The 27,613-nt window shown below is 43.6% G+C and overlaps 1 protein-coding gene across 4 annotated transcripts in view; it reads right to left on the bottom strand.

Moving 5' to 3' along the window:
* LOC128305022 (uncharacterized) overlaps positions 1–27,613 on the bottom strand; it is a 219,189-nt gene that overhangs the window by 66,983 nt on the left and 124,593 nt on the right. For 3 of the 4 annotated variants that reach the window (XM_053042302.1, XM_053042317.1, XM_053042325.1), the window contains exon 2: positions 14,236–15,274. In XM_053042302.1, the coding sequence (XP_052898262.1) occupies positions 14,236–14,320 (85 nt within the window). In that variant the 5' untranslated portion in view covers positions 14,321–15,274. The remainder of the gene's footprint in view (positions 1–14,235; positions 15,275–27,613) is intronic. The other variant, XM_053042309.1, reaches the window with a different exon arrangement.

Below are 27,613 nucleotides of genomic sequence, written 5' to 3'. Positions count from 1 at the left end.
CGATGAAAAATGGCTCGACTGAAAAACTGTTCCACTGTATTGGGTCATTGGGCCATCTAATGAATTGCGTTCGATTTTGCGAACTCCTTTGAGCGCCCTTACGAAAAAACAGTGCTCGAATTCGAGCTAATGAACGGCAAAATAGAAAATGGTCCACATTACTCAACGATTGTGCTTTCACATTAGATTGCATGCATGACGCATTAAGCTGTAGATCTTTTATAGCGCTTGTATAGAAGGAAAAAAATGGAGTCCTCACTAAATTGTAGTTCAATGAAAAAAGAAATCTAAAACATGCTACAAGGTTCCTCAATCTATTTTTTTTTAATGTATATACCTCCCCTGTGCAAATAAATTGCAAACCACAAACAGACACTCATTATCATTTGCGCACAATCGAATAACAAACGAAAAAAAATAATAATATACAATTCATTTATGTAGTGCTATCGAGTGCTAAACTGGTCCGATGAAGCATTTGTACGGCAAATTGTTTAATTAATGAGATATAATTTACTGTGTGAGCGTCTAGTTGGAACGTGCGTGGAATAGCACTCCAAATGGAATTAAAGCTCACGGGCGAACGCACTAAAATAATGATCGCTTTTTTGCACCAACCGTGCCGATCGCTCATCGCTTGTATGACGCACGAGTGTAAATCATTCGTTTTTTTTCCTTCCTTCCTGGGAATCCACGATGGCCACGAGATGGCCAGAACGTGTATCAGCACACTCAGGCACATCGGGATGTAGTGCTAATCAATACGTTGTCCATAGTTTGTTGCAAAGACTTCGGGTGCTCCCGGACCTTACTGGCAATGGAAATGGAAATTGGCGTTCTTTGACTCACACCGATGATTGCTGGCACAGTCGTGACACAGGGTCTTTACTGCATGCCGTTTCGATCCATGGAGCGAGACGAGAAAACGGTCCCTTAGGATGGTAATTTCATTTGCACTAGCAAGACCACTGGCAGCTCCTGCTTCGATTGACCGACAGCCGGGATGCTATATGCAGCACCAGGCTGGTTATTGCATGTAACACAACGATACGGCCGAGGTTCAGGTTTTGTTTGAACATTTGCTTAATGTCGGAGGTTCGGTTCTACACACATTACGAGGTCATAATTCGAACGAGGAGGAAACCATGGCACGGAATACGACAGTCGAACGTAATTATTGGACGATAAATTATTCAACCACACATTCCCGGGGCCGGGCTGGCAAGGCATGGACCGATGGGTCGATTCCCAATCCTTTCTGGTAGTAGCTTGCCGGGTAATAGCGATAATAATACGTCCAAGCATAACTTCCCGCAATGCTGCTCGCTCGAGCTGTATGTTGTGTCGCCGTAGCAGGCAAAGATTGGCTTTCGTCTGCAATGGAGATACTGGAACGTGTGTTGAAGGCAAAGGGGTTTTAGGATCAATTGCACGACCTCAGTGCATTTGTCGGCGAGTCGAATAACGTGGAATATTACGATTATACAACCCATCTGACCTAAATACAGGTGACGGTGTATATTCTACGGTGGAAACCTCATCGATGGGTGTTTGAAAGTGAGTAACTCACCCATTCCATTATTAATTCAGATAAGATATGTAAACTACTTGTTGTATAACATCAAACACCGAGGTAATTTTGTTTGAAAAGAGCCCGTTTGAACACGTGGCAAAACAGTGCATAGAAAATAGTAACTAACAAAAGTTCTTTCGTTCACAGGCTCCCGGTAGGTCGTGCGTTCATTCGTATGATGTCTAGACTTATGTCGAACCATTATGCAATGAATGCGCACCTTCAACGTATAGGTATGTCCGACTCCAAGCTGGTTTGTAGCTGCAGTGTTGGATTCCATGACATCGACCACATCCTCTGGTCATGTGGTGAATTCGACGCCGCAAGACCCGGTCTTCTAGCAGCCGTTCGGGCATCAGGAAGATCCGCTGCTGTGCCAATTCGCGACATTCTGGGTCAGAAGGACTACGAGTACGCACGGATTCTGTTCGACTTCACCAAAGAGATCGGAATCACCCTATGATTCCCTTCCCTTCCCCATCCTGTAGATAGTACGCACTATCGTTTGTTCTTATTTGTTCTTCCTTTTGTTCAGTCCTTGTTACAGATGTTTATCCCTCGTTTCTGTTGTCCTTATTGTTATATGTTCTATTGCTGTTGTCGAGGATTCATTGGGGAGGCTTGGACAGTCGCACCTATATAGGTTGGGACAGACGCTACCATGACGAAGTCTGGTAGGCCAAAAAACAAATACAAATAGTATTTGTCCGAGACATCAGCCCACACGGACGACAACGAATCAAAGGCTCCAAAGACTGGCAGAAGGTCACGACGTCGATCATCAAACTCACCTCCAACCAAAGGACGCCGCAGACGGCCTGTCTGAATGTCGGAATGGTCTGAAAGTAAAACCCGCCTAAAAAGGAGGACAAGAGGGACTCCAAAATAATGCAGCTATTCCTTCCGAGTTCACCCGGGATAAGGTACATCCTAATGGTGGGAGAAGGAAATGTCTTCCTACCCCATAGCATAAACATTGTTGAACTATTAGCGTCTAAGAATAGTCTATAAGATATACGGCCTGGCCGTTCTTCCGTTAAATAAAACTCGTAATTCGACGCAATACTACAAAATTACTCATTCTAACGCTTAGCTTTTATTCGCCGTAAACGTTGTGTTGTGTGACGGTTGCTGATGAACGTCACAAAGAGCCGTTCGGCCTAATATTGTGCCGTGGGCTTGGTGAGCGCCTAGCAAGCGATAGCATCTGCAATCTTGATGATACTCTCTCTCTCTCTTGGCAGCAGAGTCTTAACTTTTACGCTGGCAATACAAACTGCAAAAGCCGATTTTCGCTTCGATAGCATCTAATCTACGCCCGGTGTTGATGTTTTCATGCCTTCCCCCGTCCATCAAGAAAAAAAAAAAAAGAAAAAAGCACCTCCACCACCACCAGAAGCAGAATATAAAGCAAAATGACTCCTTTTTGTGGAATTGTTCATTGCGAAACATTTCGTAAGCTTCCGCCCTCGCCACGTTTTGCTGTGTGGAGCGATAAAACGATTTACACTTTTATAAATTGCGTCCATTAATCTGTGGAAATGCCGGAACCGAAGCGAGCATCGTGCAGTATCGCTCTTTATGCCATTGGTTCCGGGGGGGAGCTTTTTTTCCCCGAAAGCTGGCGCACGCGGTACGGGGATCGTAAAAAACAGGAGGAACTTGAATCGCACACTCAGCACCCAAACAGCTTCACCACACACTGTGCGGGGCCGCACACCGACAACGATCAGCATCGCTCAGCGCAAAAGCTCGCCCGCACTGTCACTTTGCCATTCAACCGCAGCAATTCGCTATGCAAAACTCTACACCGGGACACATAATCTTTTGGTGGGGTGGGTGGCCACAAACGAATAAAGCACGAAGACCTCTGGCACGGATTGTTGGATGAATGGAGGGAGGGATGGCATAAGGCAGAGGGGGAGGGGGGGGGCGCATTTGTCATTGGAGGACACCTTTTTCGACACCTTCAGTCACCCGTACACATCGGGCGATCGGGTTCCGGGTCGGGGCTGATGACAAGCTTTTGCGCCACCAGGGAAAGTGGTGCGCCGAACCGAAATAAAATAACCAGCTTCCGTTTTCGCCCGTGTACAAAGTGGCCTGTGACAATGTGAATGGGAAGAACCTTTTTGATGCAACGCCTCTGAGTAGAAGCATTCCGAGCCGGGTTTTTATCTAGCATCAAACAGTCAGGGATGTAAAAAGGATGTGGCCATTTTGCGGAAGCGTGGGAAATGGGGATGGATTAAGAAGAATTTCTTTACGCTTTACGCTACTTGTCAACCCCGAATGTGTTGTGGTGACCGTATCTGTTTCGGCACTTTGTGCCTGGGGCGATCCGGAATTTTGGGTGAGAAACTTTCGGGATTTGTTTTTAGCTGCGCGCTTAAGACAAATAGGATGCCTTCATGCTTTTACCTCAGGAATGGATATGTTGGGCTATTTTTGGATTTACCCACTGCAGTATGAAACTGAAACTACTCTTCGGGCATTTAAAACCTGCCACCAATGGCATAGTACAAAAGATATTCATAGGAAAACAAACTTACAATGTTTATCTGAGTAGTAGTAGTAGTAGTAGTGATATATATTTAGACGAGGAATATTTTGTTTTTACAATAGCTTTTAAGTCTTTCCTCGCAAACTAAATAACTTCACTCGCATTGCGATGTATAACGAATATTGTTTTACCTGTAAGGCGTACGGAAAATTATGAGTGGGAAAACTTTGCATACAAAACCCCAACAAGTTCGAGAAAGGAAAAAGAAAGTTTACCTATTATATGGTGATTATTTTCGACCTCTGGTATTGTTGAGGAAAATAGCATTTCCTGTCTGAGAGGATTTGGTCTGCATAGCGGATTTATTTCGAATTTTAGTATGTAGATGCTCTGAATATTTTTAAGATGTTGGGTTATAAGAGGCATTTTATATTTTTCATGTTTATCTGAGTCCACCTCAATACAAACATGAAACATCTGAGTCCACCTGTCGAGTCCACCTCGACAAATATGTTACAAAATGTTACAAATGTTACAATACCCACCCAAATAGGGATAGCAATATAGATATAAGGACAAACTCGAGTTAGCTTTTCCATGAACTGTGTTACATAAAATAGCTAGGTTACGATAGATATTTAGCTAGGTTACATTAAATAATAATACACAAAAAGGATACCAGGGTTTTTTAGAATTTTCCCAACGGTGTAATGCTCATTCAATTAACATCAAAAACATTATTCCAAATGCCAACGAGCAAACTATTTTAAACAATATTGTGTTAAGGTTTAAAAAAAGAATACCAGTATCAATCTAAGTTATGAAATGTCAAGCTACATGTGAATTATTGAATAATAAAAACAACAAAACTACTTTTCGATGGACGATACCTTCAAAGTAGTTGGAATTAATGACATCAGTTAGCAAAAAAAAAAATTCCTTATCTTATCCACCCAACAATATTCGAATTTCGCAATGTTCCATTCGTGCACTGGCGCAGAAGTTCCACCTGTCCACCTTAATGTTCATAACAATCAACATTTGCAGTAATTTATTCCTCTCCATTTTAACGTACACTCAAACACCATTATGGAACGCGGAAGGAAAGGGAACGACCGTAAGACGAAAGGACACAAAAAAAACATTATTCATTTACATCAGCCTGCCTTCGTCTAAACGGAACGGCTTTACAATTCGGCTGTGTGGAATTTGTGTAGCAGCTATGCAACAGTTAGCAAGAACAAGGTTTCAACATGACGCAGGGGCTTGTCTTATTTCTGCTCAGTTGTCATAATCTTGACACGAGCACAGAAAGCAGAATAAATGGCCCCTCAAGGTTGGGAAGCGAATTGTGTGAGCTCTCTTCTCTTGTTGCTTTCGTCTACGCTGTGGTCAACAGCACAATAGCGGACTGCGCCAACTTCCGCCCGGAACTTCGACTTCCGGACGGTTTGTGTTGAAAGTGGGCAACAAAAGGTCGTTTTCGTTCGAATCTTAAAGCTTTACAACAACCATACAAACCAGGCCAGTCGACAATGGGAAAAAGCTTCTTTAACGCATCTAAGAAAGTAAAGTTCCTTTTTTTCCGTTCGATTCCCTTCCATCACACGAGTCGTCTTCGAGTGTTGAGAAGAATAACTGGATGTATATGGATTGTGTTGTTGTGGTTTTCGCTGTTTTTTTTTTCGCATCCCGACTGAAACGTGTAGCAAATAATTCTATACACAAAATTCCACTACATTTTAAATGACCCGAATACTTTCCGCAAGTTTCCAAAAAAAGAAAAGCGGGCCACATTTTCGTCTCGTCCGGGGACACATTGGGAACAAACCCAACCCTCGATCCTTTGCGGTACGGGCGTACGAAGAAAACATTCTTGGGGATTAGCAAACATTTTCCTAGAGTCGGTCGGTTTTTGCGGATTAGCTACCATTCTCGGGTTTGTGGGGAACGTATTTCCGTATCGCAGTGCCACGGGCTTTTGCGGAAACATGTCCCCCCCCTCGCCGGGTTCGGTTCGGGTCCGGGGGTTTGTGTCTCGGGACAATTTTCCACACCGGCTCACACCAACACCAGCGGGCGTGCTATTTTGTCATCATTACAGTGGACCCCAAAACCGTAAGTGGAGCACCCGTTAGCAGCACTGTTTGCTGGTGTCAGTCATGTATCTTCATAATGGCTGACCGAAAAAGCTAATACCGCCGCGCTCGGCAAACACAAAACTGCCGACCACTAACATGGTGACAAATTTTACCATTCTTCGTCTTCGCCGCAAAGAAGGAAGGCGTCTTCTGCTTGTGTCTTCGGGGTTTCGGGGCAGTCGTGAAGAACAGTCGAGAGATTAACCATTTTTATTTGCATACATTAACTGCTAGACTTCCTGTGCTTGGACCGTAAATTCAAATTAGCTGCCCGAAATTAGCTAACATACACACGGGAGAGGAGGGCCCGCGCAATGCAGGAAGAAGCCCAGTCCCAGTGCTTTGACCGATAGCTGAGCGTGTTAATAAATTGGCTGATAGATGGGGCCGGTTCACCACCATCCTTATCTCGTGGAGTTCGTGGCGAGACATCGTTGGGGGTTATGGCCCCCAGCACCCCCCCTCACGTCAGCAGAAACACATCTTGGCGTGTGGCCGGATAAGTGTTGGGTAAATATATCTTGATTATTGACAAGCACAGGGGTGGGTTTACTGTTGCATCCTTCTTCTGCAGTGCGCGGTAGAGGAAGGTAAACGCCACTTGCTAACATTGATTCATGAGTATTGATAAAAATCGGGCACTTTTACGGAGCCAATAAATTATTGTAACGACGGGGATGTATTTAGCGCGTGTGCGGCGGTGTTAAAAGCAACCGAAGAGTGGTGATAAAATATTGTGCTATGTTGTGGCGCGAGCTGCTGGATTATTGAGTAAGGTTCACTTCTCAGCAGCATGACAAATGCATTGCCGAACGAGTGGCGTGTGCAGGCCAATAGATAGACGGAATATTTGCAACGCAAAACCCCATTATAAACCGATTAAATAATAACGTTTTTAGTTCTATAAATAAGCCCAATATTTTTAAATTTTTTTAGCAACATTCCTTCTAGTTACTACAGAATTTATGGAATTTTAGAATAATAAGTTCAAGTTGAATTAATGCGGAAAAATTGTTCTCCAGGAAAAAAAACTATTAAAATCCAATCTCTTCCGTCGTTTCGAAAGCGATTGAATCAATCGACTCAATATTGGAATTGAAAAATTGATTCTACAAATATGGTTTGCCAATGTTTCTTGGAAAAAACCATCCGGTGTGTTCCATCATTTTTCTCGCCCAGTCGCACACAAAGTTGTCCGATTGGGTTGCACGGATTTTTCCAACATGCAAGCGGCACAGCGAGAGTATGATGGAGTTTGATTTATTCTGCATAATCAGCATGGTCGTAAATATTTCTACTTGAAGGCAAGCAACAGTGTGCACCAACCAACGGGGAGGCCGCTACCGCGGTTCGGACCCGGCAGCAGCACCGACAGTGGGAGACCGGTTTCAGCTTAGTCAGGATTTTATTTGACGTGAGTGTTGTATTCTTGGGCCTCCCCGTGTTCCGTGTCCTGTCCATTCCATCCGCATCCATTCGTTTCGCTACCGTGTTATGCTGGATTAGTTGCTGGCCCAAAATCCGGGCAAGGGTCCGGAAATGAACCGGGTCAGATGATTGGACAGTTGGGTCCGAAGCGGAAGCAATCACTGAAAAAAGGTTTTCCACAACTGTTTGAGAATGATGCGTGTGGGTGTGTGTGAATGTGGGGGAATCTGTTATTTTTTGTTTATTCCATCCCGAGCCATATTGTTTCCACATAATGTTTCGATCATGTTTCTCTTGGCGAACAAGGGGAAAAAAGAAGCAACAACATAAATTCGAACAATTTTGATTGGTTTAGCGGAACAGAGATTGATGATGGAAATTGTAAGGGGGAATGGATTTAGAATCCATCCGGAAAGCAGTGAACCAGCGGCGGTGGTAGTGATTGACAAAAATTTTGGAACAATTCCCATTTTATGCACACGTACACACGGGGGTGCCATTTTAACCAGCTGGCAACACATTGCAGATTAATTCAAGCGGAGGTTTCGAGTAGTGGAATGGAATTGCTTTTTTTATTTTGGTTTAAATACATTAAAGCGAATCGGTTCTTAAACCGTTTGAGTGTTATGGTTAAGCAAGTGGTAACGTTTTCTTTTTTCTTCAATGCCAAAAGCTTGTCTTGGTACACTCAACTGTAACAAGCCAGCAAAAAACCTGTTGAGGTTACAAAAAAGTAATACTGTTGCTAATGTTTTAAAATGGACTGAAATTGGCCATTTTAGATACAACATTTAACAAATTAATTTTTACTTCACTTGAGTACCGGTCGATTCTTATCTTTCTTTTTGTGTTTTTTTTTGTTCGGGACGTTGTCACTGATGGAACGTGATAAAACAAACTGTTTATCTTCGTACGGTGAACGGTTATGTTTTTTTTGTGGTTCGCTTAAGCCTGTAGGGCGTCAGTACGTCAACTTCCCCCCCGTTGGTGTTTATTTTGTTGCGAAGTAAAATTCATTAAATTTCCTATCGAATAATAAATGAACGAAAAATCATTGTGTTTTCGCTCATTTTCATATATTTACAGCACATACCATGTGAAGCATAATATTTGTGGAAAATAATTATCACCTGTACCAGCTGGCCGTCAGCTTTTAAAACCTGTCCGTCATGGTTTTACAGCGCGCCCCGTGCATTTCCATAAATACGGATACTGTGAAATCGGTTACGCCCTTTTGAGTTTAACGTTCGTTGTTATCCCGGCGCTACGCCAAACACGCGAAGCGAATCGATCCATGAAATGACCCGCACCATCATTGCAAAAAAAAACCATCTAGAAGCAAAAAGGGGCAGGAAAGTGCTGTGCCACGACGGAGACGCAGGCGGGGAGTTGGTTTTAATGTATAAATGTGGTTTCACACTTTGCCCACACGGATCGGCGCAAGACCGGAGCGAAGCGCTGGTTACCGGCACTTCGAGACGTCACCCACGGAACAAAGAAGTATCAGTCGGATAGAAAATGCCCTTCGCAAAGAAAGCAGAAGCAACCTAGCTATAGCAACTTTCTATTGTGTGTGTGCGTTCGTTAAACAAACGATTTTTACTACTACTCTTTCCTTTCCTGCGCTTTCTTCGCCCGGACGAACTAAACGGTTCGGCACTAACGCATTGAGCACATCGAATTCATTACTATTATCGCATAACTTCGGGGAAGGATAACGTGGACGAGCTTTGGTTTTCGGCGGGGAGGGGGGAGGAGGGGGAGGGCAGGCAGACGAGTGATGAAGCATAAACGAACTGTCCGACCCAATACAGGCCACGCAAAACTTCGACCTCCGGGTAGGGGGTAACCGAGAAGGGCTGGCAGAGAGACTTGCGGTTGATTTGATCAATGATACGTTTCAGCGATTTTTCCAACCACAACCAGCGAATGGAAAAGCATAATTAACGATTATTGCCTCCAATCCGGCGTGCTTTGGTGATTTCTGCGTGTTACGTTTCGAAGATTGGATTTTTTTTTCGTCGGCGTTATCTGTTTCTCTTTCCTTTCGTGTGTGTGTGTGTGTGGGTGTGTGCGAAAGAGAGAGAGATAGAGAGAATGACCCCGTGTGCCACTGATTGTGGGTGCTAGGATGGGTTTCACGTTGGTGGCCTGGAAGAAGAAAAAAAATGGGAACGATCTCTGCTTACACACAGCGCCAACGAGGCAGAACTCGGTCAGCAGCTTTAATTGTGCTTTGCTAGCTGGGTGAAAATCAAAATTTAGGTGAATCATAGCGATAAAGTAGCAAAGTGTAACGCTCCATGTGCCCGTAGAGGGATGAAATATTAATGAGATTAGCGACAATAAAAAAAGGGGGTAGGTAGGTACACAACCTCACGTTTGAGTACACTTTTTGCTAATGAACACAGGTTAACCATTTAACTGTAATTGAACAATAATGTGCATGTGATGTATTGGATTAAATGGTAATGCATGCGAATGGCGGCTCAACTGAATTGATTGGTTTTTGCACCGAGATAACATCGCGGTCATCGATTCCGCTGCGTACCGTTTGCCAGAGCACTAATCGAACTGTCAAATCATAGCGCAAATGGAGAAATAAATCAAAAGACCCATAGCTTAGGCTAGAACAGGTCCGTGAATAAGGTCAAGAGGGACATACATTTTGCAACCGTTGCATTCCACTCATACCCCATGCATTATGATTGCAATGAAAGTTTTACATTTTCGCTAAGCTTACAAATTGTACATTCCTAATTTAACGATATTTTTCCTTGCAATGTAATAAATGTTGCGACAATGAAATTAGCACATGCTAAAACCGTCGGTTTAAGTAAGGCAATTCGATCGTCATGATGGCTGGCTAAAGTGGATTAAAATTGTGGCCGCGCGTTTATTGTTTCATTGCAAAGCCTACTATCTCAATGCCTACTGAGAGCAACGGCAAAAGGACATTTTTCGTTTGCTTTTATGAATAATTTCTTTTCCACTTATGCAAATGAGCAAAACAAAAGCGGCACGAAACGATTGTCTATAAAGAGTGATTATTAATTCTATATCACGCGCATCATTTACCGTCTGTTTAGCATAAGCCAATCGTTTCATTGCGCACATAAATCAAACATCAGCAAATAGAAATTGCGATTAATCGTTTGCTTCGCGATGTGCTCCAGCGGAAGGGGAGCAGCTAATCCCAAAGTTGTGTCTTGTGCGCCAACAACCACCAGCTTTAAGGGGATATAATTCTTCCAGAAAATTTATCACTGTAAATAAACGTAAAAATTTATGTGTATTAAAACCGGCCAACCGGGAGCTTGAGTAGCGGAAGGCGGAAGCCCGATCCATCGTTATAAAACACCAGGCGCCTCCATTGAGTTATAAAAGCTCGCTTTAAACCATTCGCCCACGGGGCATAGCTCACTTGGATGTGTGCAGCGAGTGCGCTTAAAGTGCGCCTCCATTTATTGAAGTCAGCTCCGCACATCGGAAACCTCACTGTAAAACAACAAACACATCCAAACAACGCCAGTACGTCGACAGGACAGTAAACGTCGAGGTGCAAAGTTTGTCGGATTGTGATTATTTGACAAGCATGAGGCAGGCACAAGTAATCAGCCTAGACCGATAAAGTCGGAAAGTTTATTTACCCTCCCCCCCTCCACCCCCCCCGTCACCATCCGCCTGCGCCCTTCCTGGGGTTGTGTTTGTGGCGATGTGTGTACCAAGTAAACCCGGTAGTACAACAATTCCAGCGTTTTATGTCAATCATCAAACGACTCTTTGACGACGAAAATCGACAGCGATAGGCAAGCGGTGAGACCGCCCCGCTGGTGAACTCCACGGTGATACTGCCTTGCGTTAAGTACTTGCCAAACCAGTCAGTGGGTGTTGTTGGTGGGTGGTAGGGTGGGAAAGGATGGTGAAAAATAAAAAACCGGATATTTGCATTGAATTTTTGTTTCTTCTGTTCAAACCGTCGCAATACTCCGCCTCATTTCAATGTTCCAATACCCGGCCGGCCGGGGGACAACCGGAGGTACGTGCGCCAAGATTTTGATGGCTTATTCAATTTCTTTTCGGAATGTGTGGAAATACCATTCGGGGGGGCCGGTATTCGAATTTCCGTTTATCCGCATTCCGCTTCAACCGAACGGTGGTGGTGCCGGCACACTGGCATTTCGAAAGTTCTGGCTCTGCTGATCATTTGCATGCGGGGACTGGGGACGAGACGCCATGGTGGTGGTGGTGATGAACCGCGGGTGGGTGGATACGGATCCGTTTGGTATTTTAATATTGATACGCAACGCAAACATCAGCACCGTTCACTTCGGTGGATCATATATCACATCAGGGCAAAGTTTGGGGGCGAGCCTGCCGCCGCAACATTTGGCTGCCGCCCGAAGAACACTGAACGGGTGCGCTGTTTATTTAGGCAGCACGAGTTTGTTTGAGCGATGAGTGTGGCAAAGCAGCCAAGCAAATATACATTAACGGATGGGAGGCCGATACGAGCGCGGACCGGGTGGAACGCAACCGCTCCACACGCACTCGCACTCATCGAGTGAGTGTCTTTCGAGTGTGGGAGTTTTCGGCACGAGAATGGTTTCATAATTCTGTGCGCCTAATGCAAATCTTTTATTTGCTTTGGCGTACACTTATCCCGGTCCCCCTTTCTTTGCACGAACAATTAAGGAAGATATTTGGGATTGTTTTGATGAAAAGTTGATCAACCGAAATGGGTGGTGGTTTTTTTTGGTTGCTGTTGCTGTTGCTGAATTAATTCAACGATGCTCGCTGAAACCGAGTACTTTCTCAAAGAAGAACACACAGGGTAGTATATTTTCAAACGAAAATTAAAATTATTCCTTTGCTAACATTGATAGACAATTCATTTCTATAACATTTAGTATTTTTTAACTGCATAGCGCTATGATAAATTAATTAAAAACTGTTGATTAATTTATATTGTCATATTGCAAGGTAATGATCTCCTGCTCGTGAAGTATTGCGAGGCATAGGAATATAATCTAGGGGTGGCTTGGTGGTGTTTTGCTAACGGAACCGGTTTTCACATGACAGAACCGGTCCAAAATCCCACAAACGACTGACTATTCCGCTACGGTTAATTAAAGTCAGACCTCTTGTGGCTGTTGTGCCGATGAAAAAGAGATTAATTTATTCTACTCAACAGTACAATTAAAGTGATTGTTAAGGCAAGAGCAAGGAACCGAAAATGTTTTTATTAAAAGTAATTGAAATGTGTTACGATTGAAGCGCTTTTTTCAAAAGCTCTCGTGTTCAGCCTAGCTAGGTAGCATGTACCTAGCTACTGGCCCTTAGCTAGCCTTTATTCAAACATTTTCTTTTGATTAAGCTTTTACATAGCCAAGGCAATTAACTGATATTCCAATTAGGTCAGTTTGCCTATTTAGCTTCGAGGATCTCAGAGGTTGAGGGAGATCTGTCAATCGAGTTTTTGGTCCAAATAGACTCTCATGTGAAGGGCCGTTGTAAGGATCAGGTTAGTAAGACAGGAAAGACGGAAAGAAAATCAGATAAGTAAGATAGTCAATAAGTGAACTCGATATATATTTGAATTCTAATAGTTTCATGAGCATACTCTACATGAACTCAGCTAATTCAGAAAAGAATTACTTCCTTTGGTGGCCGGAATGTTTGAATTATTAGGTTTGTAAGCTAGGAATTTAAGTACAAAGTATAGACGAACCGGATATTGGGGATGACATTGCTAATGAACTAGAAATGAACTAGAAATGAACTGTATCTGGACTAGGGAATAAACGAGTATCAATTGGACCTGCGACGTGTTAACATCTATCCGTGTGAGATTGCAATACCGAACAAAAATCAATCCATCATTTAAATGATATCCGGTAAACCAGAAGAGTACCTTGCCATGAAAGTGCTCCAAGCAGAAGACTGTAGTTCGATCTAATCTTCAAACGTAGATGTATGACGTAGATGTATGTACTATAATTTTCATAGTGGCCATTTCAAACTAATAGATGTTGTTATCAAATGCTATCTGGGTACAACTGGATTCAAGCCAGCCCTAAATAACGCTAGAACAAGTTCATTTGAAGCAATGCATAGGTCAATGTGAATGTTATTAAGAACTCCTGTGGTAAAGATTCAATATTATTAATTGAATAAACAACTTCGGTAAAAGATAATTCAGAGCTCTGCAACTATGCGCTATGAACTGATTTTGCCTTAATAAAGAAGGATTTTGAAGCATCATACATAAAACGGAGCTAGATCGGGTAGCGATACCAATTCTTGCATGATAAATGGGGGTGCATCCTTTACTAGTGCTATCTAAAACTACAGGAAGGCGATCAGGTTCTTGCCTGTCTGGTCGGATCTTTGGATGGGTGGAAGTAGCTAAACAGCATAAACGATTCCACCATTTGTTACTGCAAATCGCCGACAAGTGGTATAAAAAAAGATGGAAAGAACGGAAAATAAAGCAACACACACACACACAACCGACCAACGTTCAGTGAACGACCGTTGGTGTAGCTGGTGCGCTGGTCGTAAAGAAAACACTGCCACGGAAGTCTTACCTGTGCTGCTGGTGCAGAAGAAAATAATCATCCACAAGATGCACAATATGTGTGCCTTCGTCATTGTCATTTTGAATGCGCTCATCCACTCGTGGGGCGGGAAAAACGGTGTGTTCCCCCGGCTCGGTGGGTTTCGCTGCCGTTGCCGTAATCTGTTCCGCTTCCGGTTCCGGGTGCGTTTCGGGTGGGGGTTACGGGTCCCCTTCGGCGGCGGTCGAGCTGATAACGCTCACTCGCTTCCGGCCATTCACCGTTGGTACCGTGGACAGTCCACGATGGCAAGCGATGGTTGAGAGTTTTTCTTTTCTTTTCTTCCTTCACTCACTCACTTTTTCCCGCACACGTCTCCACTCTCTCTCTCTCTCTCGCTCTCGAGCAAGCGCTCTTGCTCGCTTTACTGACACTGTCGATTGGATTGCTTCACTCGAGAGAATAACGGCAAGATAGCGAGATGGGCGCCCCCATTTGCATATGGCCAATTGCACTTTTACCACAAAACCACCGCTTGGGCGCTTTATCTTTCGCTGCACTGCATCTTTCGCAATGCACTTGCACTCGTCTTCGTCGCCGTCGGTTGCTACTGCGATCTGCACTTTTCTACCAACACTCACTCACTACTACTCGCAAACCCCACCCAGAAGAACATAACACAGGCCACACACACACGCGCACACATACACACGGGCACTGTAAAGGTCACACGCATGCACAGACGGCCCAATTCGCACCACCCGCATGGTGGTTCACCATTTTTTTTCCTTCACTCTTTTACCTTTTGCTCACTTTTACTAGCCCTCGGAAGGTGCTGTTGCTGCTGCTGCTGCAAACGTAAAGGAAACACTCATCCTGCCACTTTGCATGATCAAAGAAATGTTCGCTGCTTTTCCGGTTTCGGTTCTTCCTTCCTGTTTTAACTCTGTTATTGAGGTTTCCACCGAAGGGGGAAGGGTCACCGCTTTAACTCGTTTTTTTTTTCTACCGGATGCAAATGTGCCTTCCGTTACTTTCAAGTTGTATTACAGAGCTTGATAGAATGCACCTTGGCACACACATACACATAAGAAAGAGAGGGAGAGAGAAGAAAAGAAAAATAAAGCAAACGATGTTTGAAGCGATTCGATTATTGGTGCACACGGTGCCTGAGTGCACAAGTAATGTGGCCGCTTTCCCCGGAATGTAGCACGCGAACGCCGAGATTCACTTCGCGTCCCAGGTAAGTACACTTGTTTGCGTCTTCGTGCACTGGGTAATGGTCTCGCAAGGGTGGTGAATTATCTGCCACCCGAAAGCACACTACATGCACAACACGGTGGGTTTCTTTACCGCGCGTGGGATCATGTGCACGTGAGGTTGCACACACCGCTAGCAATTAGGATTGCCGCCCCAGTTCTCGTCCGCACACACACACACAAACACACACACGGGGCATTACGATAGGGTTGGTTAAGTCTTCCGGGTTTTCTTGCCCGTAACGCTCGTACGGCTGCCGGAAGGATAATTTCTAACACTACCGTATGCAGTCACGCACACACATACGCCTGCTACGTTGAATACCTTCAACGCTCGCAGGTTACTGTGATCGCCGTTCGTGTCCGTGCGCTGTTTTTAGGGGATTTTATTTTTCCCAGCACGAGATTTTTCTTCTCGGTTGCTGGGGCAAAATCCTTGGAGAAATGAAAATTGCCGCTCCACTTCCGGGTTCCGAGTGTCCTGCTTTTTTTTTTCTCCTGTCCACCGTTTCGCTGCGTTTCGTTCCTAATTTCACTCGTACCGTTTGTGTTTGCCGCTTTGAATATTTTATTATTTTCGCCTCTTGAACCGCGCTCGTCTAACCGGTTGCAAGCGAACCAAAAATGGAAAAAATGGAAAATCCGTATGCGATTTTTTGTGTCTTTTTGCAATAAACCACACACACAAACACACACGCATGCACAGAGCAACAGTCGAGGACAGTTTGAGTGGGCCGCTTTTTACGTTCGGTTTTACAAAACCGTCTCACGACTCACGGCCAATCTCGCGTACTCGTCACGCGTCCGGGAGTGGGGAAGTTTTTGCACTCTGGAGAGTGAAAAAAAAAAAAGCGGGACCCAAATCTCGTTTCCCAAAATGCCAACGTTTCGGTCGCCGGAGGGAATGACTGCTGACTGGATTAGGATAAGTTTATTTTCGCCTCACTAAATGATTCATCCAGCGCACCATTCGCGCACCACAAACACAATCACACGCAGGTGAATTGCACAAACCTTCACGGATCGATGCGGCCGTTACGAGGCGGGTGGATGAGTCCTGCGGGAGATCAGTTAAAAACCAACATGCCAACATGCCGTTGCAGCAGTACCATCATCTTCATCTTTCTCCTGCAACATCCACGCTCGATGCGGCCACCTGACGGGTATATTATTGTGTTTCTTTTATAACCACTCCGAATTCACCCAGGCAACAATCAACGCCGGCGGTAATCCGGCTAGCAGGGCACTATTTCCCGCCCACCATGAAAAAAAACACCTTCAGCGTACGGTGGGTTGCAATTTATAAGTTCGGGTAAACTATATTCCGCGTTGCTGTATTGGTACCCTGGTCAGTGTCCCAGTGTGTGTGCGTGCGTGTGTGTGTAACTGTTTTCACTGCTCCCTACACCACCCCAACCCCCCGCTCGGGTGGGACGCAGTTTCGCGGAAACGGTTTGCACTTCCGGCGCACGAATTCCGTTCGGTTAACGATTCTTCCCCGGGCAATCGCTGCAATCTCGGCCGGGTTGAATGTCGCCCGGTGGCTTATCGGTGCGAAACACTAAACGATCTGCGCCGTATCTAAGCTAACGATACCTGGGCACTTGTACGTTTGTTTTAGTGTTTTGTTGTGTTTTGCTGTTTGTATGGTTGCGGGCCAATTTGAAGTCACTTGTGTGCAGCCTGATGATCCGCTGCGATGCATCCGCTGCTTGTTTGCAATCGATCGTTCTCGCTTCTCAATTTATTTATTTTTCACTGCCGGTGGGTTTTTCCAGCCGGATCGTTGATTGAGCTGACGCGGGCCAACGGGAAGCTGAAGCTGAAAATGAGAAAAAAAATAACCGGGAAGAGAAAAAGAAAATGTAGGTTAGTAAGGTGGTGGTAGACTGGTAGCCAAACAAGCGCATGGTGGATCTCGCGTGGATGTGCGCTTGTTTGTACGGTGAGCAAATTGATTGGTTAAATGAGAGGGTCTTGTTTGATGAGTGTTCGTAAAAGCGAAAATGATCATGCCGGGGTATCGTGTGGAGTCATATATTCGTTTCGCAAGCGAATGCCCACTTTTTGCACCCATGTTCCGGAGGAGCGCATCAGTTGTTGTTTGAATCGCAAGCAAAATGCGCGAGTGATGTGGATCTGGATGAAGAGAGAGAACGAAAACAAATACAATGTTTCGTGTATCGTCGCTTTCAAGAAGATTCAATTTTTGGTTTATTGCATGGAAAGTCCCCTGTTTAAATAGCACGGTCAATAAAGGGAGGGAAACGTTTGATAAAACAAATGGGTTGATGCTTTTCCAAAAATAAAATCCACTTAATGTTGGCACTTTGTTTTCATTGTAATCAAACTTTAAAGTGGGTAATGAAAAGTGAGTAATGGGTACCCAGTTTGCAAATGTTTGACGGTATGCGCAAGTCACGAAAATGATTTAGTTTTCTCAAATAAATTATATCATCAATTTGTTAAGAACTGGAACGGATCTGTCATTTTGAGTGATACACTTCATTTTCATCGTACTATATTTTGGGATTGAACGACTGGAACACATTTACTTGGTAGAACTCTAAACCTTTTGAATAAAATCGAGATCATTGCTATTGTTTGCTATCATCAATCAAAAGAAAACACCGGCAACGTTTGGTTGGTCTTGTGTTAAATTGTATTTCAATGTTGTTTGCAAATTTTGTAGGACTTTTTGAAATCATAATAAATTTTCAATCATCTTAAGTAATCATTCGAAGTGTTTCTAAAAAAATTACAATGAACGTGAAAAGCAAGATTTCAGAAAAAAATTATCTAATGTCCCAAACTAATGTACGAACTAGTTGTACGACTTTTCCCACCTGATGACGAGCATTGTTCAACGTTTTATGATTTTCATTTATAAATTTTCTTTTCGTCGATTTAGTCTATTTTTGAATTTTTTTCTTTTCAATAACTCTGGATCAAGGTATGTGTAGGATAGAGGTCGAGTAATAGCCAAGATAGGGGTTCGCCATTTTGGATTTCATTTGACGTTTGGTCGCCCGTGTAAGATGCATAATAAGCTCACTCACACTTTCTTATCGTGGTATTAGTGACACTTTTTCCTTGCGTCTAGCCTACTTGTTTACTACATCGCGAAGTTTCACAATTAGCTTGGTCGTTAAAGTTTTCCTTCGTTTTGAATGCCTTCAGTTAAAACAGCAAACTGTCGATGGTTTTATAAAGTGGTGTAACACCAATCGCCAATAAAATTTGCAGATCTTATTCTGGACTAAAATCGAAAAACAGCGACACAAATTCCAACCAAATCTAAAACAATAAAAATCTTGTTGCTATGACCGGCCCGAATTAATCAACACAACTACACACAAAACATTTGAATGGAAAAGGGCGTCCAAACGTCAAATCACGTGTAACGAACTTTTGGTTACTTGTCAAATTGCTCTATATTACTCGACCTCTATCCTACACAGGCCTTGCTCTGGATTGTGTTTTCCTTTGAACAAACTGACAATCCCAAAACAAAGATGTTAGTTTCATAAAGGAATCATTTCTAAGAGCATGAATAAATATACTGATATTCTTTTGCTGTACTTTTGACAAGTTTGTTTCTTTTAACTTTCAATTCCGAATATCATACGTGTATGGTTTATAGTGTTACTTCCTTGCAGCTAACGGCATGGAGACAATTATTTACCTTACACGCTCACGGAAGCCAGCATCCCATCGTCCCGTAAGCATTTCGTGTACTTCGGCTAATTTTTACCCCGGCTTCAAATGTAAACGATGGTGCTATGATTTTTATTTCTCATGTTTGATTTTTCCATTCCGCGAGCGAAGGAGGCGGCGGCACCTCCGACAAAACCGAAAATCAACACGTCATCCAAAACACGACCCAACCGTGTATGCGCTGCATCGTTGCGATGTTACACATCAAACAAGCAAGTACACGAACCATTTGCTAGCGAAACATTGGCACCCCAAAAAACCTTGCTCGAAGATTAAACGCGAATAGACGTGCTTATGTACTTCAAACGGATTGGCGCAAATGTTTCTCATCGTCGGTGCCCAAAACCCAAACCCAAAGTGTACACAAACCGCAATAAAGATGTAAAAACATTTGCGTAACGAAAATTTCAAGCATCCTTGTACGTGTTTGACGGTTAGTTGGTTTGGGGTGGTCTACTGTCGTATGCGAGCCTGTATGTCATTCCGACATACAGCGCGTTCCTACCGTCGTAGACAAACGACGAACGCCAAGTACACGTGACCGTGGGAATACGGTACACAGTCCTCCAGCCCCGAATGCCCGTGTCTCATGTCAATAGAAACCAAACCGACGGTAGGCTCCTCCATGTGTAACGGGAATGGGTGAGATGCAGGGGCGAAAGGAAAATTTACCACTCGATGGAAATGTAGGAACCAGGCATACATACACATTGCGCGCGGCATATTATTACGCTTTTATGAATGTCAAATTTTCCTTCGACACGCAATGGGTCTTCGATCGGGGTACGACTGTCAGCGTTGGAGATGTTTTGCCATAAATTATCGTTGAATTTTATTCGCCCACCCACCACCACCGTCTAGCCGTCCATTACATGTTCAATTGTGTTTGCCAATAAATTAGCTTAACTGCAATGAAAGCGAAAAAACAAAATGGAGATGGGAAACAGTGCGGGTAGCGTACTCACACTTTGTTGTCCCGAAGGGGTGTTTCGGAATAAAATATATTCCGCGGTCTGAATCGTAGTTTCAAAGCATTCGAACTAACATATTGACGTCATGTTTTCCTGAATACATTTGTCATGCCAAATCGAATGAAATGTCGATAAGGTTTGGCCGTTTTAGCAACAAATAAATCTAATGAAAGATTGGGTCCGTGTAATTGGGAATGCTTGCAACGAAAACTATGAATACAAATTTAATATGCTTAGTTGTTGGCGTTGGAAGGGTTAATGATTGCGTTGACACTTCAACCACCGGTGGTATACAGAGAAAGAGAGAAATATTTTTAACAATGTGTACTTTGATGTTTTATTAAATCTAATAGACATCATATTTTTCAGCATTTGAATCGATCTGATTTGAGAGAGGTTGTTACCGCCGTTGAATACTGATTGTGTTGTAAATACTCATACCTTATTTTGAGCAAATTTAGTACACTTTCATATTGAAGGATGATTACCTTCTTTGGAATTCAATTATTGTGGAAAATATGGATGCAGTTATAAGTAAGTATCGAACCAAGTTGACACTAAAAACGACGCCATTGAGATCAGTGGTGACTTTGATGACTTGGACCGAGAAACGTTGTAAAGCAAAAGCAATTCCAGTAGAAACTGGAACGAAGTCCTCGAACACTTATGTTAAACTTACTGAATGAACCAGACATCAGCTCACACATCGTAAATAACGTGTTCTTTGTGCTGTAAAACTGCGAATTGACTTCGAAGAAATTCCTGATTCTGTTCCGAAGAGGATTTTCTATTTGCTCTCATTTCTTGAATGTTGGATGTACATCATTGAATTGATTCTAATTTATTCTGAGAAATCAATTCCTTACGGTAACTTCAAATTTCTCAAAAATTCCATGGAGTTCAATCAATCTGACGTCGGTTAAATAAACATTTTAACCATCCAGCTAGCCCATCGAAAGTAAGAAACATTGTGATATGATACAAAAAAGGCCATTAAGAAATAATATGCCTCACACTGTTGGTTCAGTCTGCGGTTCATTAGCTACGAGGGAAAAGCTTGAATGTCTCAGGCCTCCTAAACAATCCTAAGAAAGCTGACTTTTATTAAGCTGGCTAACTGGCGCTGAGAAAAGCGATTAGTTTATGTAAGTTAATCAAGTTTTCAGTGTCCTATAGAGGAAAACTCCATCCACGCAAAGTCCATCCACAAAAAAGGCAGTGTTAAAGATGATGATGGAGCAGTTTTACTTCGAAATCTTCCACCAAGTGCCACTGAGCGACAAAAGCAGCACCCGGCAGAACGTTTGACTTATTTTTATTAATTACATCAGTGCCAATTTTTCCTCACGGGGCACCTTTGCAAAATCATCGCATTTGTCACTTGCCGATCAGCGTTTGCCACCAGGGTGGATGTTGACTGTCTGCGAAGCGAGAACACTTTTCCGGACAGTCGAACTGTGTCGTTTGTGACGTTATGGTTTTTTTTGTTGTTGGTCATGTTTGTGGTGTGCGGTCGCGAACGTGACATTCCGAAACGTTTCCAAATTTTCGCTGATGATGACCAGTTGGCGGGAATGGTGTTAGCCGATTCCCGCTTCCATCGCACTGTCGACCCGCACCGTGTCGTTAAGTAGATCCGATTTCGATGGCATTTTGACGAATTGCTGACCGAAGCCGAGTGCTTTATGGGAAGGCCGAAACGGAACGTGTTGCGATGCGAAGCCCTCGAGCACTGGTAATGGCGCATTCCGGAGCATTCCGATCGATTTCGACGCGGGCTCATCATCGGGAAAACATCAACGCGAACGTGATCATGAAGGGCCGCTGTCAACTGATTGGTGATGATTGGTGATTGTGTTATTAGATTTTTCACCCGAAACCCGAAGCGAGGCTGCTGGACGTTTTCCGGTGAAAACAGAAACGGAAGGAACTGACAACTCTCACGTTTCGATGACACTGTCAACAGAAATCATCTGTTAAATTGGAAAGCGTGCATGCAGGGCCGTCTAAGCCAATGATACTTCGCACACTTGGTTGGGTTCTTGTGGTATGCGTTCTACTGATACAGTCATACACTGAAATATTGTACTAAATTCTATCTGAAACTATTTGCTATAAGTTTAATCCAATAGCCCGAAAATCGTAAAGTGCAAAAACATTTTGTTTCAAAGTTGGTGCTTCTGAAATAATTACGACAAGTCAAAGTTTTCCGTGCCAAAAAAAACCGGCATACAATTAGTTCACCCTTTATCCCTTCTTTTGCTGATTGATTTGTTTCTCGCAAAACTACAAGCTCTACTTCATTGAAATGTTTTTCTTTCTTGTCTCTTGCCCCGCTGCTAATCATTCATTATCGGCTGATGCAATTAGCAAAATCGTCGAATGTTTATTGAACCGCTCGCTGCTTGAGGACCGAATGAGTTCGCTGTGTTTGCCGCTGTGGATCGCAAAGTCACTCGGTACACCAAACCCCACACAGACACTTGGTCGGAATCAAAATGGAAGTGCAAGCCGTGGTAGTGGCACAGCATTGCAGAATGTAGCAAAAGTTCGACAACCATCTCGCGGTACCGCATTGGATGCCATTGACTTGCTGTACGGCGAACGATAGAGTTGGAACGTTTTGATGAATTTCGTCCCAATCTCTCGAGTAGGTTAGTTGGTTCATTTTTGGGAACGATCGGGATTTTTTTCCCTCTTTGTGTGTGTGTGTGTGTGTATGCATCACAATAAAGTTGTTCGATCTGACTCCCGCAAAAAAAAACTTTTGCGCAAATCGATGCGCGCGAATAGACAAATAGTTAAATAACAAGGAAACTTTCTTCGAAAACAACATCCCCATCCATTTGTGGTTTTGTGTGAGTTTAGTGTTGCGAGCCGTAGCCAAACTTTCCATCCATCCAAGTGATCGCGGATGCGCATTGCGAGCAACTTTCCATCGCGCGCGAAAGAGAGAAAGAGCGCGGCCTGCTTGCTTATTTATTTGATCGAGCTTTGAAGCAAAGCCCGGGAAAAAGGGTGGCTTTTTGGGGAAGATTGATTTTGTTCCTTTTCTTCAGGTTTTGTTATCTAAAGTTTTCCCAAAACAAAAAACTATTGGCAACATTTCCGTTTCGGGACCGGGTATGACTTTTCGCGGCGGGGAAACGTTGGGAAACGCCAATATGCGTCCTAACGAAGGCACTGAGGACTGAGTATCTGTGACAATTATACTTGGCAAAAACCGGAGGGAAAACACATCAAACCGAAAGGTTCAAGGTTACGCTCGGTGGATAAAGTTGTGCATACCATATTGCTATGCATGACACACACTCGGCTAACGCTTCATTGAAACCATTGTACCGGGTTGCAGGAAATGGCAGGAATAGGGAAGCGAAAAATAGAAAAAACAATAGCGAAAACAAACAAAACAGCACACAAATGCACCGAAAACGTAGTGTCGCCAGCGGTAGGGCTGTTTTGTTCGTTTGCCATCGAGCAGCACTGGGTTGGGTTGAAAGTTTTTCACTACGCGCCACGTTCGTCGGTAGGTACGGAGCGTTCCAGCGTCTTCCTTGGTCATTACCACCTTTCCCGCGAAGGAAGCGTACTGCCTTCACCGTTATGCGTTCGCGGCAGTACACCAACCAAGCAAGCAAGCAGGCACAGCACTTCGTTATCATGCCATGAAGTTCACGGCAATGGTAAAGTTTTCCATTTCCAATAGTGGTGGCAGATGCCACCATCTTTTTACTGCTATCGTAAGACACGGGAATGCTTTGCCTATTCCCTCCATGCCAGCCTGTCCTTCTCTTTCCCCTGCCACAGAGGGCGCCCCGTTGCGGACATTGCAGTTTGGGGGTTGAATCGGGGGGAAAAGGTCGTGAAAGTATGCGCACAAGAAATAGCTCTTAGCTCGTTGTTTTCTTTGTGCGGTGTGTGTGGCGTTATGCTTTTGCGGAGCTCAGGTGAACGTTGAAACTGGGAAGCCAAAGCAAAGTCCCAAGATTTCGCATGATCGCATTGCAACAATTTACTTCCTTCTAGCGCGGTCCGGTGCGCGCAACACAACAAACTTTTTGATATACTATACGCCTAAGGTACCCACCCTGGAATCCATTTTCGTCCATAAATGGACAATGGTAACTTCTTCGCGAGTTGCACCATGCCAAATGTGCCGTTTTACCGTGGGAAGGGAACACGGGAACACGGGTTTCGGATTACCGGGGTCTTTGGTTGCCCTTTTTATTTCACTTTTCATGCAGTTTCGCATTCGGTTCGAGTATTTAAATCTATTTTTATGTTGCCTTTTTAGTACACTCGAATCACAACCACACGTACTTCAATGTGCAATTTAAAGCAATAGAGTGGAATTGTTCCTCTTGGCATCATTATTGTATACCCTTTTTTGTTGGTATGTAATTACATTATTCTCACAGCAAAACAATCGAGCTTTTGTGTGGCCAAAGCCGGAGCGGTTGGCTCATCCGACCATGGCTCAAATGTCCACCGCATAAGCATATATATATATGTATGTATGTTTGTGTCTATGCGAGACAGTTTTGCTATGAACAACTTTTCCGTTATCCCATTTCCCCAACCCCCTATCCCAATCCCGAACCAGCTGGCACACGACACTTCGGCCGCTGGGACAAAGTTTTAGCGTGATGAAAACAAAACTCCCCGGCCCCCGGGGGTACATTGACATCGGGGGGTGTACTACGTACGGTTTTATTTTCCTGGCAAGTTGCTATTTGGTCAAAGTTGCAAATGATTGACAGTGACGTTGGTCAGAAAGTTGCGCGCGTAAGAATAAACTCAAACCTTCCACCTACCTTCCACCCCATGCGCCCCTTTCATTCCTACTTCCTTGTTCCGGACGCACCGGACCGGACCCCACACACAAAACACGTCCGTGGCAATGCCGTACGGGTGAATGTTTTCCTTTTCGGTTGCCTGTTTGTCTGTTGGTTGGTTCGCTTTCGTAAACAATTTGTAGGTTATGGTTTCCTGCTTTTCCCGCTGAGGGGGGGCTGCTATTGCGCATCTGTACGGTTGGGAACATTTGCCACACTCTGATGCTGCCAGCATCATATTTACGCGTTGTTCGTCGTTTCACAAGCGGTCAAGTAACAATCCGTGGATGGGGATGGTGATTGAATGCTAACGATTTATTATTTAAGCGATTTATTGGTGGTTTATTGAAAATATGATGAAAATTATTGATAATAACTTTAAGAAAAAAACTGTTTGAGTTAAGCAATTTATGGTTAATTTTTTTCATGAATTAAATGCGTATTGTTTGACCCTTATCGGAGTGTCCCAAAGAATATCTTTACAATCATGGCTTACTTTGACGTTGTTTCATAATGTTTTTTATTTACTTGTGAGTGTTCAGTAACATTTTACCTGTCGTTTTTTAATGTTATTTTCTGCGTAAATATTTATAATTTGCTATTATTGTTATGAAGGTTTCGAAAGCTGGATAACTTTTTAAATAAATAAATAAAATCCTTGATGCTCACAAAACGTATACAATCGAGCAATATGAGCTTCTTCCCTGAACGAGGACGACACTGCTATCATTAGCGAAGAAATAAAACCAACTAGCAATAGTGAATTTAAAACGCATCGCGACACTGAGCAAACTGGGCTACGGAAAGAAGGCAAACTTAACAGCCAAACATTTGCGTTCCACGGTCCGTTTGTGCATGCATTGCACACTGGCGCTATAAAATTCATAGCTCATCTATATGCAAAGATGCTCCCGGGTCCCGGTCACAGTCATCATCACATTGACTTGGCATGATGTTTGAAGGTGCCATCTTACGCTTGTTTATTGAATGGGCGATGGCAAGAAGAAAAAATCCCTTTTAAACAGCGCGACCCAAAAGTTGTGCAGTCAACTTCACTCAACGGTGGACAAACGATGGTTGATTTTATTTCCTGATAATGCGAATCATGTTTGGTGTTAAAAATGTGTGAAAAGTATTTGGGTTAGTAGAATTGATTTGTCAACAATTGTGCCGAATGCCGCCAACCAGTCGGGTTCCGAGGTTAATCATTTATCGTGGTAGTTACTGTACTTTTGTTACTGTACTTTTGTTACTGTACTATGTTCATTATACATTTTCAATCAATACTTACTTGGACATGAGTGTAAATTCCGTTAGTTAATCAGATAATTAAACAATCCATTATACAGGTGTTTTCCATGCATGGCTGAGTTCAACAAATAGGGAGGGTAATTTATGTTAAATTAAGTGTAAATAATATATTTAAACATTATTAACAAATAAATATAAATATTAACAAGGACTGACTATCCGGCTACATGGTTTAATAAGTCGATACGGCCAGGCCGTTCTAACAAAAAAAGGTATATTTAAATATCACAACTTAATTTACATAATTTTCAGGAAAATCGGCTATATATGTTAGCAATAAAGGATAACCTCTTTTGACTTATCGAATTAAATAGATAATATAACATTATATACATATAAATATATTGTATAAATATAACAACAATGTGGTTTCCGCGCTCCATTTCGAACTATTATTTGTGCCATTTTTACAGCCTCGGTAAGTATCGCCCCACTCATGACATCGCAAACACTTTTCGACAAACGGTTGATTTATTAGTTGCCAAAAACAAAACAGAAAACCAAAAACTGGATAAACACTCCACGGCCAGTGTGCAGTGTGTGGCATTTTTGCAGTGGCAGTGTTAAAAATATTCATAGCCTCATTTAGGACTAACAACCACGGAGCGCCAGCAAAATGGGCCCCATCCTTAATGGGGGCCAATTTTTCTCCCCGCCCCCGTCAGAAATGACGAGCGAGGGACGAAACAAAACCGAGGGAAATATGCCGAACGCTGGGCGCTCCCAACGGCAAAGGCATCAGCCGTTTGCCGGTAGCTTGGGAAAAGAAATCGCTGCTTTTCCGTTCCCACATCAGCACATCGGTGGCGCACATAAATAATCCATTCGTTTTCTGTCATGCGCCTAAATGGAAGCAACTTATCTGGTAATTTACTTCTTATTTATATTCCCACCAATACCGCCCACATTGCCGGGGATGGAAAGCGGGTTCGGGGGGGGGGCGGTTGGGTGAGTGAAGAAAACAATCACCACCTTCGTCACCTGCTGGATGCGATGGGAGGAAAATTTTCATCCACCCATGGTCTGCGCGGTGGTGCGCTGGTGCGCCTTTGGATGTCTCCTTCCTTTCCTTCACAAATAATGTCACAAATGATTTACGGAACTTGGTGGCAAATAAAGCACACCCAAAACAAAAGCAAAGCGAAGAAGAAACCCGAAACTCCATTCGCCGGTCCGGGATGCTGGCCAGGCCGCCTTCGGTTAGATGGATGCGACCGGCCTCGATACTAAGCCGCCTTTTGGGGTCGAGGAGCAGCAGCCGGAGCGGTGGTGGATGGAAACATCCGATATACATCGGTGCGGAGTAAAAATGAAG

Source organism: Anopheles moucheti, chromosome 2, assembly GCF_943734755.1.
Source record: "Anopheles moucheti chromosome 2, idAnoMoucSN_F20_07, whole genome shotgun sequence".
NCBI classification, from domain to species: Eukaryota; Metazoa; Arthropoda; class Insecta; order Diptera; family Culicidae; genus Anopheles; species Anopheles moucheti.
This window is presented reverse-complemented; position numbering and strand designations above follow the sequence as displayed.